Below are 16,112 nucleotides of genomic sequence, written 5' to 3' on the forward strand. Positions count from 1 at the left end.
ACGCACTTCGACGCTTTATAGCAAGGAGGGGTCAAGTCATGGAAATGCGCTCTGACAATGGAACTAATTTTACAGGAGCTGATCATGAACTCAGAAGGTCAATTCAAGAATGGAACAATTCCAAAATCAAAAACACCTTACTTCAACGTGGCATCATATGGATGTTCAATCCTCCAGCTGGATCGCACCATAGAGGTGTATGGGAGCGTAAAATCCATTCTGTTAAGAAGATTCTTAAAGCCACTTTGAGAGTTCAGAACCTGGATGAGGAGGGTCTTCAGACATTTCTCTGCGAAGTGGAAGCCATCTTAAATAGCAGACCAATAACTACCTCCTCCAATGACCCGAATGATTTAGAAGCCCTCACACCTAACCACTTGCTGCTAATGAAGGTAAAACCTGCTTTGTTCCCTGGACTCTTCCAAAACGAAGACCTCTATGCACGAAAAAGATGGAAACAGGTGCAAAACATGGCTGACCTCTTTTGGAAGCGATGGATAAGAGAATATTTACCAGAGCTTCAAAGGCGTCAAAAATGGATGAAAGTACCCCGAAATTATAAGCCTGGAGATTGTCTTAATTGTAGATGAATCAGCACCCAGAAATTGTGATCAGCTGTGGAAGCACATGGTTTTTCTACCGTGTCTTTTGTTTTGTGCTTGTTGGATGTTTGGAAACCTGAATAAATCAATTTGGATCAAGAAACAAGAAGATGCATGTAGATACTTTACTGACACAGATTTTCACCAAACGATGGAACTTATAATACATATACAATGTACACACATGAACTCATTTACACTTATTAATTTATCAGATTATTATAATTTTTTTAAAAGAAGTTTTTAATTTGTGAGTAAAATAAAGTCTGTAGTTAACATCATAAAAGTGACTTTCACATTTTGTTCTACAACATAAATTACACACAATTATATCTCAAACATTAATTAAAAAAAATGAAGTTTAAAAAAAATTATTTGCTAAAAAAAGTTGCTAAGTTAATAAAAAAAGCACTTCAAATATCACAAGAATATGAGTTTGTATGCTTGATGAATCAGACTGTCTTGCTAGCAACTTCATATAAAACCAAAATCACAGCAGCACTACGAGAGACTTGCAGACTTGCAGGAGGTTTAGTTAGTAAGTTCAAATGCAGTGATAGATCTATATGTGAGGCTTACATATAGATCGATAAGTGTGAGGGAAGTTGATGCAGGCAGGCTGAAAGCCAGAGGAAGACAGATAATAATAATTTGATAATAATTTGATAATTGTAGATAAAAAAAAAATTGAAAGTCTAGACAGAAAGATCTGGTAATTTGCTGTGCCGAAGGCAGCAGACAGATTTAGTAGATTGAGAACTGAGGATCTGGTATGACATGATCCTGAATGTACAAGTTTATCTCACAAACAGAACATACATAGTAGAAAGAAAGAAAGAAAGAAAGAAAGATATATAGATAGATAGATAGATAGTGTTGAGTGCTGCCCCTTTAAGAAAGTTGTTTCAGTGGACTCGTGTGATCGCTGAGAGAGAAGGCACAGTAGAGAGAGAGGGCTGACAGAGAAAGGCCATGTTGTTCTGCTGTAGCTTGTTGAATTTCTAATGATTTCACATGAAAGTATGATTTAAACTATATATTCCCAGCGTGGTGAGTAATGTTTCGTTGTTTAAGTAATCTGAGGTGACTGATATATCGCTATATAGATCGCTATTTGCGATTAGCGCCATTGCGCCTAAACGGTTAATATTATACGCTTTTGTTTGCCGTTTGTGTAGACATATGTTGTTTATTATGTTACTTGTTTAACTATTCGTGCAATATGTTGCATTTAGTTAGTAAACAAAGTTTAACGTAAGTCTGTGACACGAGAGATTGTTCCAGAAATTTGTATTGTATCACATGTGATAATACTTCATGCAAATGTGATATGTGAAACATTGCTAAATATTAATTGTGAACTGTTTGTGTTTACAGTTTGACCGCACACGTATGCACATAAATGTACAAGAATTCTAAATTACAAGTAAACAACAACTACTACCAAAATGTGTACGGTGTGAGTTCTGCACTAGTGGAATAAAGGACAAAATCAAGTTCCAAGTTAATGTTATCATTTCACGGGTAACATTAAAGTCAAACATAGACAGATAGATAGATAGATAGGTAAATAGATAGATTCAGAGAAACACACTGGTCTTTTGTCAGATCACCTGTTGTGCACCTAATTAGGAAAACTGAAAGGATCATCAGCCAACATGGCATTGTACATGGTGTGATATTATCAAAATGCATGGTATTTTGCAATGTAATATTAAGTTACAAGTTATATTGTTTGTTCTTTTGTTGTGGCCAGGTGAAGTAACCAGAACATTATTTGATTCTTATCTTAGAAAATCAATTTAATTTGCATTGACAAAATATTATTATTTTATGTACAAATAACAATGTGATTAATTATTACATTATTATTAGTACACTATTATTGTGCTGATTGCAATGCATCCCACATTTCTGTTAAAAGAACAGAATATAAAATTTGTTTATTGGCAATTTGAGAAATAACCTAAGCATTCTGAACGCAAGGTGGTGCTGTAAGACTAAATATTCAGCTTCAACAGTCAGGTTAGCCCGGTTGCAGAGATGGAGGTATGAGTTCGGTGTCATCTCAAGGTTTGTTTCTGTCATGTCTTCCACCGGAGCTGATCACGTCAGTACTGCAGTCGGCGCCTGGATGATGCTAAACGCTCTCCACAGCTGTAGGTTAATTTCTCAAGTGCGTGTAATCACGTGAATTTAAATTAAATTAGTTGTTTCAGTGAAATAAATTATCTTGCCATCTTTACTCCACAAGTGTTCACTGAGTTAAACACAATACAAAATATCCCTTTATGCACACCATAGTTGATATGATCAACGAGGGGGCAAGAACAATATGGACAAGTTTTTTTTTTTTCACAGTCTATATTCTTTTTATATTTCATGGAAGTTTATAGAAGACTGGATAACTGGAAATGGGCCAGAGGTGTTTGGGCTTTTACCTGTATACCCACTGAAGAAGTTAATGGCGTTTAGCCTGGACAGCACATGAATGGAAGCCCTCATGGAAAAGGTAAGTGTAGGCTGACTAGATTTCTGAAATGTAAACTGGGGACATTTCCTAGTTCAGTGGTCAAAATGTCATTGAAATCTCACTTGCTGTTATCTATTAATCAAATATTGTAGGCTATTTATTATCAATATTATTATTGTGGATGCCATATACTAATATTAGCAGCAAAAAGAACAAAACAGCATTATATTATCACAAAATTATGATTTTACAAAAACAAATTACAAAAATAAAACAAAGTATGATATAAATAAAACTGTATTTAACAAATATTTCTAACGTTTTCTATTAAAGGCACAATATGTAATTTTCGCCGCTAGAGGAGGCGTATTCAAAATAAACAAAGAGGCAAAGGCTTAGTTTGATGACGCTGTGACTGAGTGTGGAATCATGGGAGTTGTCATCTTCGTCCACACAGCCAATGCAATCCGACGGGACTCAGGCAGAAATCATGTTCATGGATGAGCTAATGATTTATTAACTTAGTAGAATGAAGCAGGGTGAGGCTGAAAGCCTTGAAGCGAAACAGGCCACTGAATGAGCGTGACACACGGCTCGAAAGCAGCGGAGCTTTTATTATGCCACAGTCGACCGCTTCTGCTCTTTCCGGTCGTGCGAATGTTGGGGGAAAAAAGCAGTGCTGTTTTATCATACTAGATACATTTATTTATTTATTTTTATTTATTTAGTCATTTAGCAGACGCTTTTATCCAAAGCGACTTACAAATGAGGACAACAGAAACAATCAATTGTAGTATTAAAACAACTAAAAACAGATCCAAAACTAAAAGCTAAAACTTTATAAATACTACTTATACACATTTTAAATATAAATAAATTAAATAAAAATGTCAAATGCATACAACAGAATTTCAAAACTTTTAACATTTAAATGAAAAACAAAAAATAAAGCTAAAAACAATTAAAAATATTAAAGAACAAAAGTATAAGAGTATAATAACGATTCTAACATAACACTAAGCCAAACACCAAAAAAACAACTACATATGTGTATGTACAACATTACACACACAAATATATATGGAAAGAGGATAAATAAAAAGCGATACTTATCCTTTGCCGGTGTCCCCGCCCCGTGATGGTCTTTACAATCTTCGGTCTTCACACGAGGAGGCCGTCACATAAACTAAGCTTTTTTATACCCGCCTAACAAAATACTAAATTAATTCAGCTGAACACACTTTCCTTATTTTTTCCACAACAAATGGCCAAGCAAGCGCAAACACTGACAAGATACGCGATACAGAACGAGACCAAACGCGATATCAGCACGTCTCCACACAGGTGGCTTTTGGATATTTATAAAAAAATCTTACACATCGTGCCTTTTAAATGTTGTAATTTTTACAAACTGTGAATGTGCTGTGTACACTGTACAGTTCTCATGTTTTTAGAATGTTTTTAGTTTTAGAAAATCTTTACTATCTTGAATTTAGGCTTATTGTTTTTGCATTTTAGGCTCACTTTGAGCAAAAATTATTATATGCTTTCTTCAAGTGTAACTGTTGAAAGTGTAATTGTTTCGTTGATTTTTTTATTTATATTTTCTTAATATTTCACCCATGTGGTATTGTTACGTGTGTTTGGGAATTAACTTTCGGGAACGTTTAAAACTGTATACAAAATCCTGCAGCCTGTTCAGGTCCTTTTATATAGTGCATACAAACAGTATTACTTTAATTTATGTGACTACCTTGAAACCGATAATGGTGTCTCTTTTGTTAATTGGTTGTAATAGTGTTTTGCTCTCATTCAGGTTAAATTCTTCATGGCTAAAGTAGCAGTGTGCGATCAAGTAGTCCATATAGCTTTCAGCCTCCTCTATTAGTGACGATATTTGCTACACGATTGCCCTGCTAACCAAGTGGCCTATGTTGGTCAAGTTTTGTGCAGTGACATTTCCAGGGACAGGACACCAGAAACTGGGATTGTCCCCAAAAACTTAAATGTTTGGTCACCCTATGTTAGTAAGCCCATCAGCCAGAGGATGCTCATCCTGTGGTCTGTGTGGGTTCTGTATAGTGCTAAATGCATACTTTGTGGTTAGTAAAAACCTCAGGGTTCTTTTCAGAAAGACTAGGGGTGTAAGCTTGGTGTAGTAATAATCCCCCTTCCCCCATGTGGTTCTAAATCTCTAGCCAAAATGGTGGACACTTTGGTGCACTCGTTGTAGCTGCTGCCACATATAGGCTACTGCTTACAGGACTTTCCAGGATGTGAATATTTGAAGATGTGGGGATTGAGATTGAGGTTGTGTTGTTGGTCTTATTCATCCATGAAATGTGTCTTCCATGCTGAAGATCCCCTCTGGACACCAAAGTAGTGCATCTTGGAAATCGCACACTTACAGACACTGAAAAGACTAAAGACAGCATCACAAAATAAATAGAGCACTTCACATTTCACACTGAAATGTTTACATTTCAAATGCACAGTCACTCTGAATTGCTACATACAGTAAGGGTTTTTGTACAGTGTACGTGTGTTTCCTGTTACTGTGGGCCTCAAAGCACAGTAATACATAGCGGAATCCGTAACTGCTGCAGAGGAGATTTCCAGATGAACACGTTTCTGTATTTTATCAAGTTTGATTGACAGACGTGGGAAAGGTGGATTGGCTTTTGTCACATATTTAGAAGCTTCATCAATCATTATTAGAAACTCTGGTCTTGATCCAGGTTTTTGTTGGTACCAGTGCAAACTGTCTATTGAGCCTTCATATATGCATGACAGTGTCATGTTTGTATCCTCCATTAACTCTGTGGTGTTTTTGTCTGGTTTGATTGAATACCCAGTAGTTTCACCTGTAAAGACATATATATTTAGCACATAATATTTGGTATTAAAAGAGAAAAACAGGAAGTAGTTTGTCTTTTTACCCCAAAACAAGAACCAATTAAAGCTAATTTCTTACCAAAGTAATTGAAAAGTATGAACAGACAGAGCAACAACATCGTTTTTGTGAAGATTTCTCAAGATCACTGAAAGTCCTCTTCTGTCTTCAGAGGCATTGTGCCGTTCTTTTGTTTTGCAGTGACTTTCCCCTCAGCTAGCTCCACCCCCCACTCATATATTAGTACTTTCACAGCTTCACACATACTTCAGACGTTCTCCATGTTCTTTCTTCATGCAGAGTTTGGTACAAAGTTTTACCATTTAATAGTCTGCAAACGGTGTATCAGGTCTGTCATTGGGTATGCTGAGAATCGTCCTTGGAATACAGCATAGTCACTTCTTGGTAAAGATTACATTTGCTGAGTATACCGAATTTTCTGTACCTAGAAGAAACATGATGTCTCTTGTATTTAAACAGGGATTGGAACACACTGAATCTGTGCAATCTTTCTGTTATATGTTTATAACTATGTACAACACCTTCAGAGCTGGTAACTTGCTTTATTATAGGAAAGAATTTTCATAGAAAAATGTTGTTTAAGTACTTTTTCTGCATATGTACTAAATACTTGCTGAGTATGTTTTATTACTGTATATTGTTTATTGACTCTTTCTAATAGTTATATATGAAGTTTTTAAACTGAGCATCATGATCGTCATCTTGAATGTCATTTCACATTCAGTTTTTGCACAGTGAAGTTGTGCTTCCTGTCACTGTGGGCTGCAGGGCACAGTAGTACATGGCAGAGTCTATCACTTCTGTAGAAAAGATGGTCAAATTAATACTTTTGGCTGCTTTATCAGCCGCAGCGGTCAGACGGAGAGCGAGCTCTGATTTAGGGCTGGTTTCAAAGAACATAATGAGGTGCTCAGGTTTGGATCCGGGATACTGACGGTACCACTGTAAACTGCGAACTGTGCCAGTGTAGTTGCAGATCAGTGTAACATCTTTTCCTGCCAAAACCTGCTTCTCTGTGAAGACTGGTTTTATGACATCATCAGCAGCGTTCTCTGTTAAAAACAAACAACTTTTAATTAATAATTTCTAGTGGACTAATTCAGATTATCAACAGTATAAAAATCAGGGGAAAAAAGCATTATGAATCACTCACCTTTTAGGAGAGAAAATATCATAAATACCAGGAGCAACATTTACACTAATGAGAGACTAACAGTTCTCTTCTAGAGTATGACTGGCTCTATGTATGTCTGCTCTGTTTTTAAACAACTGAACCGAGACTGAGGATGGTTCCTGAGCTCCACCTTCTGGCAGCAGAATGCATATGAGATGACTTTTGCTACAATATCTCATTGTTTTTTTTTAATGGGATGTATCAACAAGAACAAATAAGAGCTTACTGAAAGCCTTTGGCCTAGTAAATTTTACAGTAAGAAGAATTAAATTATTAATAGAGCAAATATTTTAAATATTTATATTTTAAGTTATGAGGACTGTCACTGTCCAGAGAGATCCAATTGATTGTAAAATGTATGTTTACTGTGCAAAGAAATCAAGTGGCAAAATTATGACAGTTAGTCAAGCAAAGTCTCATCTGCAGGAATTTGTCCTGTCTATAGACCTATAAGGAACTTTTGCTTATTTGTTTTGTTTTATTAATTTTCGTATAAGTTATACTAAGTAAGGTTCATGCTTACAACCTTTTTTTAACATATCACAGTGTAGTTGTTTTTGCTTTAATTAAGGTCTTTATGATATCAAAATTTTGATACTATAGAAATTTCATAATTCTGGTCACCAGTGTCAATATCACAAAAAAACGAATACTTCCTGAAGACAAGTAAACAGACAGCGTTTAAATAAGAATAAGATACTAATTACAAGCAATAGGGCAAAAAAAAAAAACCTACAGTAGAACAAATAAATAAGCAATGCTACATTATAAAGTAATCAAATGTATAAAAACACTGCATGTTCTTCACTGTGAAAATTAAATATATATTTCTTCTTATTAAAGTTACAAAAGTGATTTAGTCGAGCAATATTTTCTCAAGAGGGAGATATGTTCTCTCTTTTGTTGTTTGATTAACATGAATGACAGACAGCAGGAATATTAGACTGCTGTAAGAGCTGCCCGGATCCAATATATTACACGTTTTCTTTCTCAGCTGTTTGCTTTCACTTAAGACCTAAAGTACTGTGTTTACAAGGATACTTGCAAAGACGGGCATTTTGACACATACAAGTGTGTGTATAAAGCAGCAAAAATAGCTCAGTTCAATACTCCCGTGCTCTATGAGCACCGTCTTCACGTGCGCGCGCATATAGTGAAAGGAGTTCTCTTTGAGAATTGGTCCCTAAGCTAAAGCGTTAATTAACTTTTATTCGTTTTGTTTTATTAATTTTTGTATAATTAATACTAATTTAGTTTCATGCTTGTATGCAGTTTTTTTCCCTTCCAAATTTTGCATAATGTTTTCTAGTACTATGGTGTACTGGTTAACTTGGCGTATTGTAAATTATAATATGTTTTGTCTTGTAATAGTGGCTTTAAATGACCAATAAATAAGTAAATGGTGCATAACATTTGCTAAAATGGTACAGTAATTCTCAGAGAAAACCACCTTATAAGGAACGGAAAGTTGAGACACTGCATGAGGGCAGGCTTAGATATATGCAGGGACGTGCACAGACATTTTGAGGGGCAGGGGCTCAAGTGGAAAAAAGGGCACTTCTCATATTTATTTAATTTTTTTTCTAAACAAACGTTAAATATATTAGGGGTGTGTGATATTGACAAAAATATATCTCAATATTTTCTGGGATTTTATCAATAACGATAATTAGATGATATTTTGCTGAGTGTGTTATTGTGCTGATATCTTAAGGACTACCGTGGACAGCTGACTCCAAAAAGTTTTTGATATTCTGCATATTCTGTGTGGTGGTCAGTTCACAGTGATAGAAATTAATCTTTTCCAATAAGTTTAAATGGTTTTTTTACCTTTTAATGGGCATTTTTACCTTTTTTAAGCCATTTTTTTCTAAAAGTGTGCATCATCTTTTCAGTCAAATTCTTAAATTGAATTAGTCAATTAGAATAATAAGTCATTTGGGCTGTTACCAAGCAAATGAAATCAGTATTGACCAAATTAATCTTTGCAATGCAGAGAAAACACAGACGCTGCATTAGAAGGGACATTTAGATGCATTTACACTAGGGCTGAACGATTAATTGCATTTGCGATAATATCGCGATATGAAAAAAACGCGATTTTTCAATCGCAGAGGCTGCGATTACACTCGGTCACGTGACACGCGAGAGTAAAGAGGTGTGTTCGACATGAAGATCGATCGGTGTATGACATCAAAGTATGGCGAGAGAAAACATAAGGAGACGTCCGCGCTCTCTTATAGCTTTCGCAGTACTTTGATGACACACACCCATCGGTCTAAGCAGTACTTTATCTGACATAAAGGATCCGCGAATGAAACTGTGACCACAAACACCATTAACTTAAGTGAATTATATGGTAATGATCAGCAATATGCTTTTACACAAATAACTTTTATTTTTGAATGTTTCATATGTGTTGACACAAATGACTTATTTGAATTTTTCACTGATACACAACATTGCACTAAGTTGTTAGAAAAGAAATGCGTAGAGACGTTATTGCTTGATGACGTCAGGAACCGATGAATCGGCTTTTTGAACATACTTTTGGCTGCTTTATCAGCCGCAGCGGTCAGACGGAGAGCGAGCTCTGATTTAGGGCTGGTTTCAAAGAACATAATGAGGTGCTCAGGTTTGGATCCGGGATACTGACGGTACCACTGTAAACTGCGAACTGTGCCAGTGTAGTTGCAGATCAGTGTAACATCTTTTCCTGCCAAAACCTGCTTCTGTGTGTAGACTGGTTTTATGACATCATCAGCAGCGTTCTCTGTTAAAAACAAACAACTTTTAATTAATAATTTCTAGTGGACTAATTCAGATTATCAACAGTATAAAAATCAGGGGAAAAAAGCATTATGAATCACTCACCTTTTAGGAGAGAAAATATCATAAATACCAGGAGCAACATTTACACTAATGAGAGACTAACAGTTCTCTTCTAGAGTATGACTGACTCTATTTATGTCTGCTCTGTTTTTAAACAACTGAACCGAGACTGAACTAGGATGGTTCCTGAGCTCCACCTTCTGGCAGCAGAATGCATATGAGATGACTTTTGCTACAATATCTCATTGTTTTTTTTTAATGGGATGTATCAACAAGAACAAATAAGAGCTTACTGAAAGCCTTTGGCCTAGTAAATTTTACAGTAAGAAGAATTAAATTATTAATAGAGCAAATATTTTAAATATTTATATTTTAAGTTATGAGGACTGTCACTGTCCAGAGAGATCCAATTGATTGTAAAATGTATGTTTACTGTGCAAAGAAATCAAGTGGCAAAATTATGACAGTTAGTCAAGCAAAGTCTCATCTGCAGGAATTTGTCCTGTCTATAGACCTATAAGGAACTTTTGCTTATTTGTTTTGTTTTATTAATTTTCGTATAAGTTATACTAAGTAAGGTTCATGCTTACAACCTTTTTTTAACATATCACAGTGTAGTTGTTTTTGCTTTAATTAAGGTCTTTATGATATCAAAATTTTGATACTATAGAAATTTCATAATTCTGGTCACCAGTGTCAATATCACAAAAAAACGAATACTTCCTGAAGACAAGTAAACAGACAGCGTTTAAATAAGAATAAGATACTAATTACAAGCAATAGGGCAAAAAAAAAAAACCTACAGTAGAACAAATAAATAAGCAATGCTACATTATAAAGTAATCAAATGTATAAAAACACTGCATGTTCTTCACTGTGAAAATTAAATATATATTTCTTCTTATTAAAGTTACAAAAGTGATTTAGTCGAGCAATATTTTCTCAAGAGGGAGATATGTTCTCTCTTTTGTTGTTTGATTAACATGAATGACAGACAGCAGGAATATTAGACTGCTGTAAGAGCTGCCCGGATCCAATATATTACACGTTTTCTTTCTCAGCTGTTTGCTTTCACTTAAGACCTAAAGTACTGTGTTTACAAGGATACTTGCAAAGACGGGCATTTTGACACATACAAGTGTGTGTATAAAGCAGCAAAAATAGCTCAGTTCAATACTCCCGTGCTCTATGAGCACCGTCTTCACGTGCGCGCGCATATAGTGAAAGGAGTTCTCTTTTGCTGCTGATTGGGTTTCAACGGCTTAAAATCTATTGTTTTTAAAATGGAATGCTTAAAACATGTGTAAACAAGTTTTCGTGACCATGTAGCACAGCAACATCGCGTGAGCGTATAACAGTGATAGAGACCATAGTCTAAAATCTCTACCGGTTGATCAATTTCTACCAGTTAATCGTGTCTACCGGTATATAGCCCACCCCTACGAACATTTGCTAAAATGGTAAAGTACTCAGAAAGACAACATTATGGCCCTATAGCAAATGTAAGGAAAGTGAGAAAAGAGACTCTGCATGTGAAGAAGCTCCTCCCTGCTACAAACATGATTGTACAATATACAAGAAACAAGTTTTTGTACAGTGTAGTTGTGTTTCCTGTCACTGTGGACTGCAGGGCACAGTAGTACATGGCAGAGTCTTTCACTTCTGTAGAAAAGATGGTCAAATTCATACTTTTGGCTGCTTTATCAGCCGCTGCATTAGAAGGGACATTTAGATGCATTTACACTAGGGCTGAACGATTAATTGCATTTGCGATAATATCGCGATATGAAAAAAACGCGATTTTTCAATCGCAGAGGCTGCGATTACACTCGGTCACGTGACACGCGAGAGTAAAGAGGTGTGTTCGACATGAAGATCGATCGGTGTATGACATCAAAGTATGGCGAGAGAAAACATAAGGAGACGTCCGCGCTCTCTTATAGCTTTCGCAGTACTTTGATGACACACACCCATCGGTCTAAGCAGTACTTTATCTGACATAAAGGATCCGCGAATGAAACTGTGACCACAAACACCATTAACTTAAGTGAATTATATGGTAATGATCAGCAATATGCTTTTACACAAATAACTTTTATTTTTGAATGTTTCATATGTGTTGACACAAATGACTTATTTGAATTTTTCACTGATACACAACATTGCACTAAGTTGTTAGAAAAGAAATGCGTAGAGACGTTATTGCTTGATGACGTCAGGAACCGATGAATCGGCTTTTTGAACCGGTTCAATGAGCCGATCTGTCCAAAAAGAACTGGTTTGCGGAAATGAGTCGGACTTTGCATCACTGTTCTGCGGCTCTCTGTCTGTCTGTCTGTGATGTGCCTATCAATGTGCGCTACACTGCTGTGCTGCAGAGACGCGGAAAAAGGCATCGGAACTCGACAGAGTTAATAAACCCGACCTGATATTTAGATTTTTTTTTGTTTGACAGGGAAAGCTATGCGCAAACAGAAACACACACACGCACACATATATAGCCTACATATATTCATTTATTTAAAAAAAAAAACTCTCTTGAGGTAGAAAAAGGGTAGGTGCTCAAGCCCCCTTTGATGTCTATGTGTGCACGTGCCTGGATATATGACTATACAATATGCAAGAAACAAGTTTTTGTACAGTGTAGTTGGTTTTTCTGTCACGGTGGGCTGCAGAGCACAGTAATACACAGCAGAGTCTGATACAGCAGCAGAGGAGATCTCCAGATCCACACGTTTATCATCATGGAGTCTGATGGACATATGTGGATGAGGTTGGTCAGCTCTTGTGACATACTTAGAAGACTCAGCAATCAGCAGCAGAAACTCTGGTTTTGATCCAGGCTTCTGCCGATATGAGTGGAGACTGTAAGCTGATTCATCATATGTACAGGACAGAGTGGTGCTGCTTCCTTCAGTTAAAACTACAGACGGTTGGTTTGGTCTGATGACATTCCCATTCGCTTTACCTGCAAAGATGATAAAGAATCAAGCAATATAATGGATTATGTTTAGAATGAATAAAATTTTTTTATATTTTTGATGTATATATTCTAGTGATATTCTGAAATATGGTGCAATATGTGATGTGTATGACTAACAGTACTTACAGTAACTGAGGATAAAAATTAAAACAGAAGAGATGAGTAGCATGATTCTGTAGTTTGAGTTCAGACTTTTCCATGAAGGGAAGTCAGTGTTGTCTCAATGATTTCTTCTGCTGAAGCTGACAAAACCTTGAGCTCCTCCCACACATACCTCCTTGTTGTCCCTACAAATACTGACTGTTTGTGAATACACTTTAGTTTACTCTCTAATTAAAAAGAAGGTTTTGTAAATACAGTATGGCTGTTGTTTAATCATACATAATGATTTCATAAAAAATAAAATGTTAATTTTGGACAATCAGCTGTACAGGTATGTGGAAAATATACAGTTTTAAAGTACTGTAACCACAAGTTTCAAAGATCTTTAAACTGGTTGATACCAGCTCTTAATTTTTCTCAAATTTTTCCTTATTGTACACAGTGGTACTTGCTGGTAATGTTTGTTACAGTGTGTCCTGATTGTCTGTTTTTGTACAGTGCTGTTGTATTTCCTGTCACTGTGGGCTCCAGGGCACAGTAGTACAGAGCAGAATCATCCAGCTCCGTAGAATATATGCTCAGATTCATGCGTTTTATTCCTTTATCGGCCACAGCGTACAGACGAAGCTTGGGCTCTGACTGACTGTTGCTCTCAGTGTAAAAAATTATATTCTTAGGTTTGGATCCGTGATACTGACGATACCACTGCAAATTGCGAACATTGCCACTGTAGTTGCAGGAAAGTGTAACATCTCTTCCTGTCAAAACATGCTGCTTTGTGAAGAATGAGGTTATCACTTCAGCATCAGCATTCTCTGTTTAAAAAAAATCAATTAAAAACATTACAATTCATGATCAAGTATAAAATAGTTGGTTTATTAACACATTAACCCCGTCAAAATCAATAATCTGGAAATTGTTCTCATGGATTACTCACCCTTAAAAATGGAAAATATCAAGAGGACCAGCAGAAGCAACATCATCATCAATGAGACAAAAAGCCTGTAGTCAAGACTTACAGTTTCCTCTGAACTGACTCCGTTTGTATTTGCACTCTGTTTTGAAATAATGTAAATGTGAGCTCCACCTTCTGGCAAAAGCCATGCATAACTGCGTCTCTCTGATGTAAATCTTATTTAATAATATATGTAAAAAAGAGAGAGAGAGAGAGACTGTGTAGAATGTGTGTGGTAACCACTGGTTAAGTATGTAATTCTTTTTTTTAATGTAACTAAAACAACCAAAATTATTGTACAGCAACATGATAAACAGATTACATATCTATCTACAAAAGTAACTATAAATTCAGTAGTCTAGGTGCGGTCTTAACTGTGAATCTAAAATAATTCTGTGGGTAATAAGGGCTCTGGAAACCTCTTGTATATAGAAACCCAATAACCTTATTGTGGCAAGATATTTAAAATATTTGAAATACATCTGTACTGTAGTCATTTTAACAATGGCCTATTTGAACATTCTAGTAATTTATCAGAGAGAAATGTGTCTTAAACAACTTTTGAATTTATTCCAAGCTTTATTTTAGGGAACATATTGAATTTCTTTGATCCTGGATGGTGATTGGTTGTCTTGGTATTTTGTAGTCCATTTTTGTATTGATTATTATTATAGTCCTGAATTATATTTTTTCTCTTTGAGAAATGTCCTTGCTAAATAGAGTAAAATGAAATACATCTGATAATGGTCAGTCATTTCCAATGTACATCTGTACTGTAGTCATTTTAACAATGGCCTATTTGAACATTCTAGTAATTTATCAGAGAGAAATGTCTTAAACAACTTTTGAATTTATTCCAAGCTTCATTTTAAGGAACATATCGAATTTCTTTGATCCTGGATGGTGATTGGTTGTCTTGGTATTTTGTAGTCCATTTTTGTATTGATTATGATTATAGTCCTGAATTATATATTTTTTCTCTTTGAGAAATGTCCTTGCTAAATAGAGTAAAATGAAATACATCTGATAATGGCCAGTTATTATTTCCAATGGCCAGTATGTTTAAATGCCATTTAGATCAGAAGCATAATGGAATATGACTATGCAACAGACAAATGACAAGAAGGTTTTTGTACAGTGTAGTTGGTTTTTCTGTCACTGTGGGCTGCAGAGCACAGTAATACACAGCAGAGTCTGATACAGCAGCAGAGGAGATCTCCAGATCCACACTTTTATTGTCATGGAGTCTGATGGACATATGTGGATGAGGTTGGTCAGCTCTTGTGACATACTTAGAAGACTCAACAATCAGCAGCAGAAAATCTGGTTTTGATCCAGGCTTCTGCAGATACCAGTGGAGACTGTAAGCTGATTCATCATATGTACAGGACAGAGTGGTGCTGCTTCCTTCAGTTAAAACTACAGATGGTTGGTTTGGTCTGATGACATTCCCATTCGCTTTACCTGCAAAGATGATAAAGAATCAAGCAATATAATGGAATAAATGTATAACAAAACAAACAGGTATTTTTTACATACAGGTATTTTTGTTATGTTCTGGAATACAGTGCAAAATGAATATGAGTAATACTTACTGTAACTGATGATAAATATTAAAACAGAAGAGATGAGTAACATGATTCTATAGTTTGAGTTCAGACTTCTCGCAGGATCTGTATGAAGTTTTTGTGTCCGATTTATTCTGCTGGAGTTTAAAAATATTGAGCTCCTCCCACACAGACCTACATGCTCATCTCACCCTACCAATACTGTATAGGAAGAAGATGTAGTCTACAAGCTAAAAATGTTGTGTTAGTCTAATTTATCTAATATTACACTCTTTATTACGAGCAGCAAATTAATGCTTGAAACATTTGATAGTTGTACAGTGCAAATATTGTATATAATGTTTTTAAATCATGTTCTTCTGTTTAATATCATTACTCATTCAGTTTCTGTACAGTCTAGTTGTATTTCCTGTCACTGTGGGCACCAGGGCACAGTAGTACATGGCAGAATCTTTCACTTCTGTAGAAGATATCATCAAATTCATACTTTTGGCTGCTGTATCAGCCGC

General features: G+C 35.7%; 1 gene segment (V, D, J or C); it reads right to left on the reverse strand.

The window, feature by feature from the left end:
* Window positions 1–6,709: 6,709 nt before the first annotated feature.
* Window positions 6,710–7,182, reverse strand: LOC107726894 (T-cell receptor alpha chain V region HPB-MLT-like). The segment is given in 2 exon segments: window positions 6,710–7,041; window positions 7,143–7,182. Coding segments are annotated over 2 exon segments (372 nt in total).
* Between the last annotated feature and the right edge of the window lie 8,930 nt (window positions 7,183–16,112).

The sequence above is a fragment of the Sinocyclocheilus rhinocerous genome, unplaced genomic scaffold (genome assembly GCF_001515625.1).
Source record: "Sinocyclocheilus rhinocerous isolate Xijiao unplaced genomic scaffold, SAMN03320098_v1.1 scaffold606, whole genome shotgun sequence".
Lineage (NCBI taxonomy): Eukaryota > Metazoa > Chordata > Actinopteri > Cypriniformes > Cyprinidae > Sinocyclocheilus > Sinocyclocheilus rhinocerous.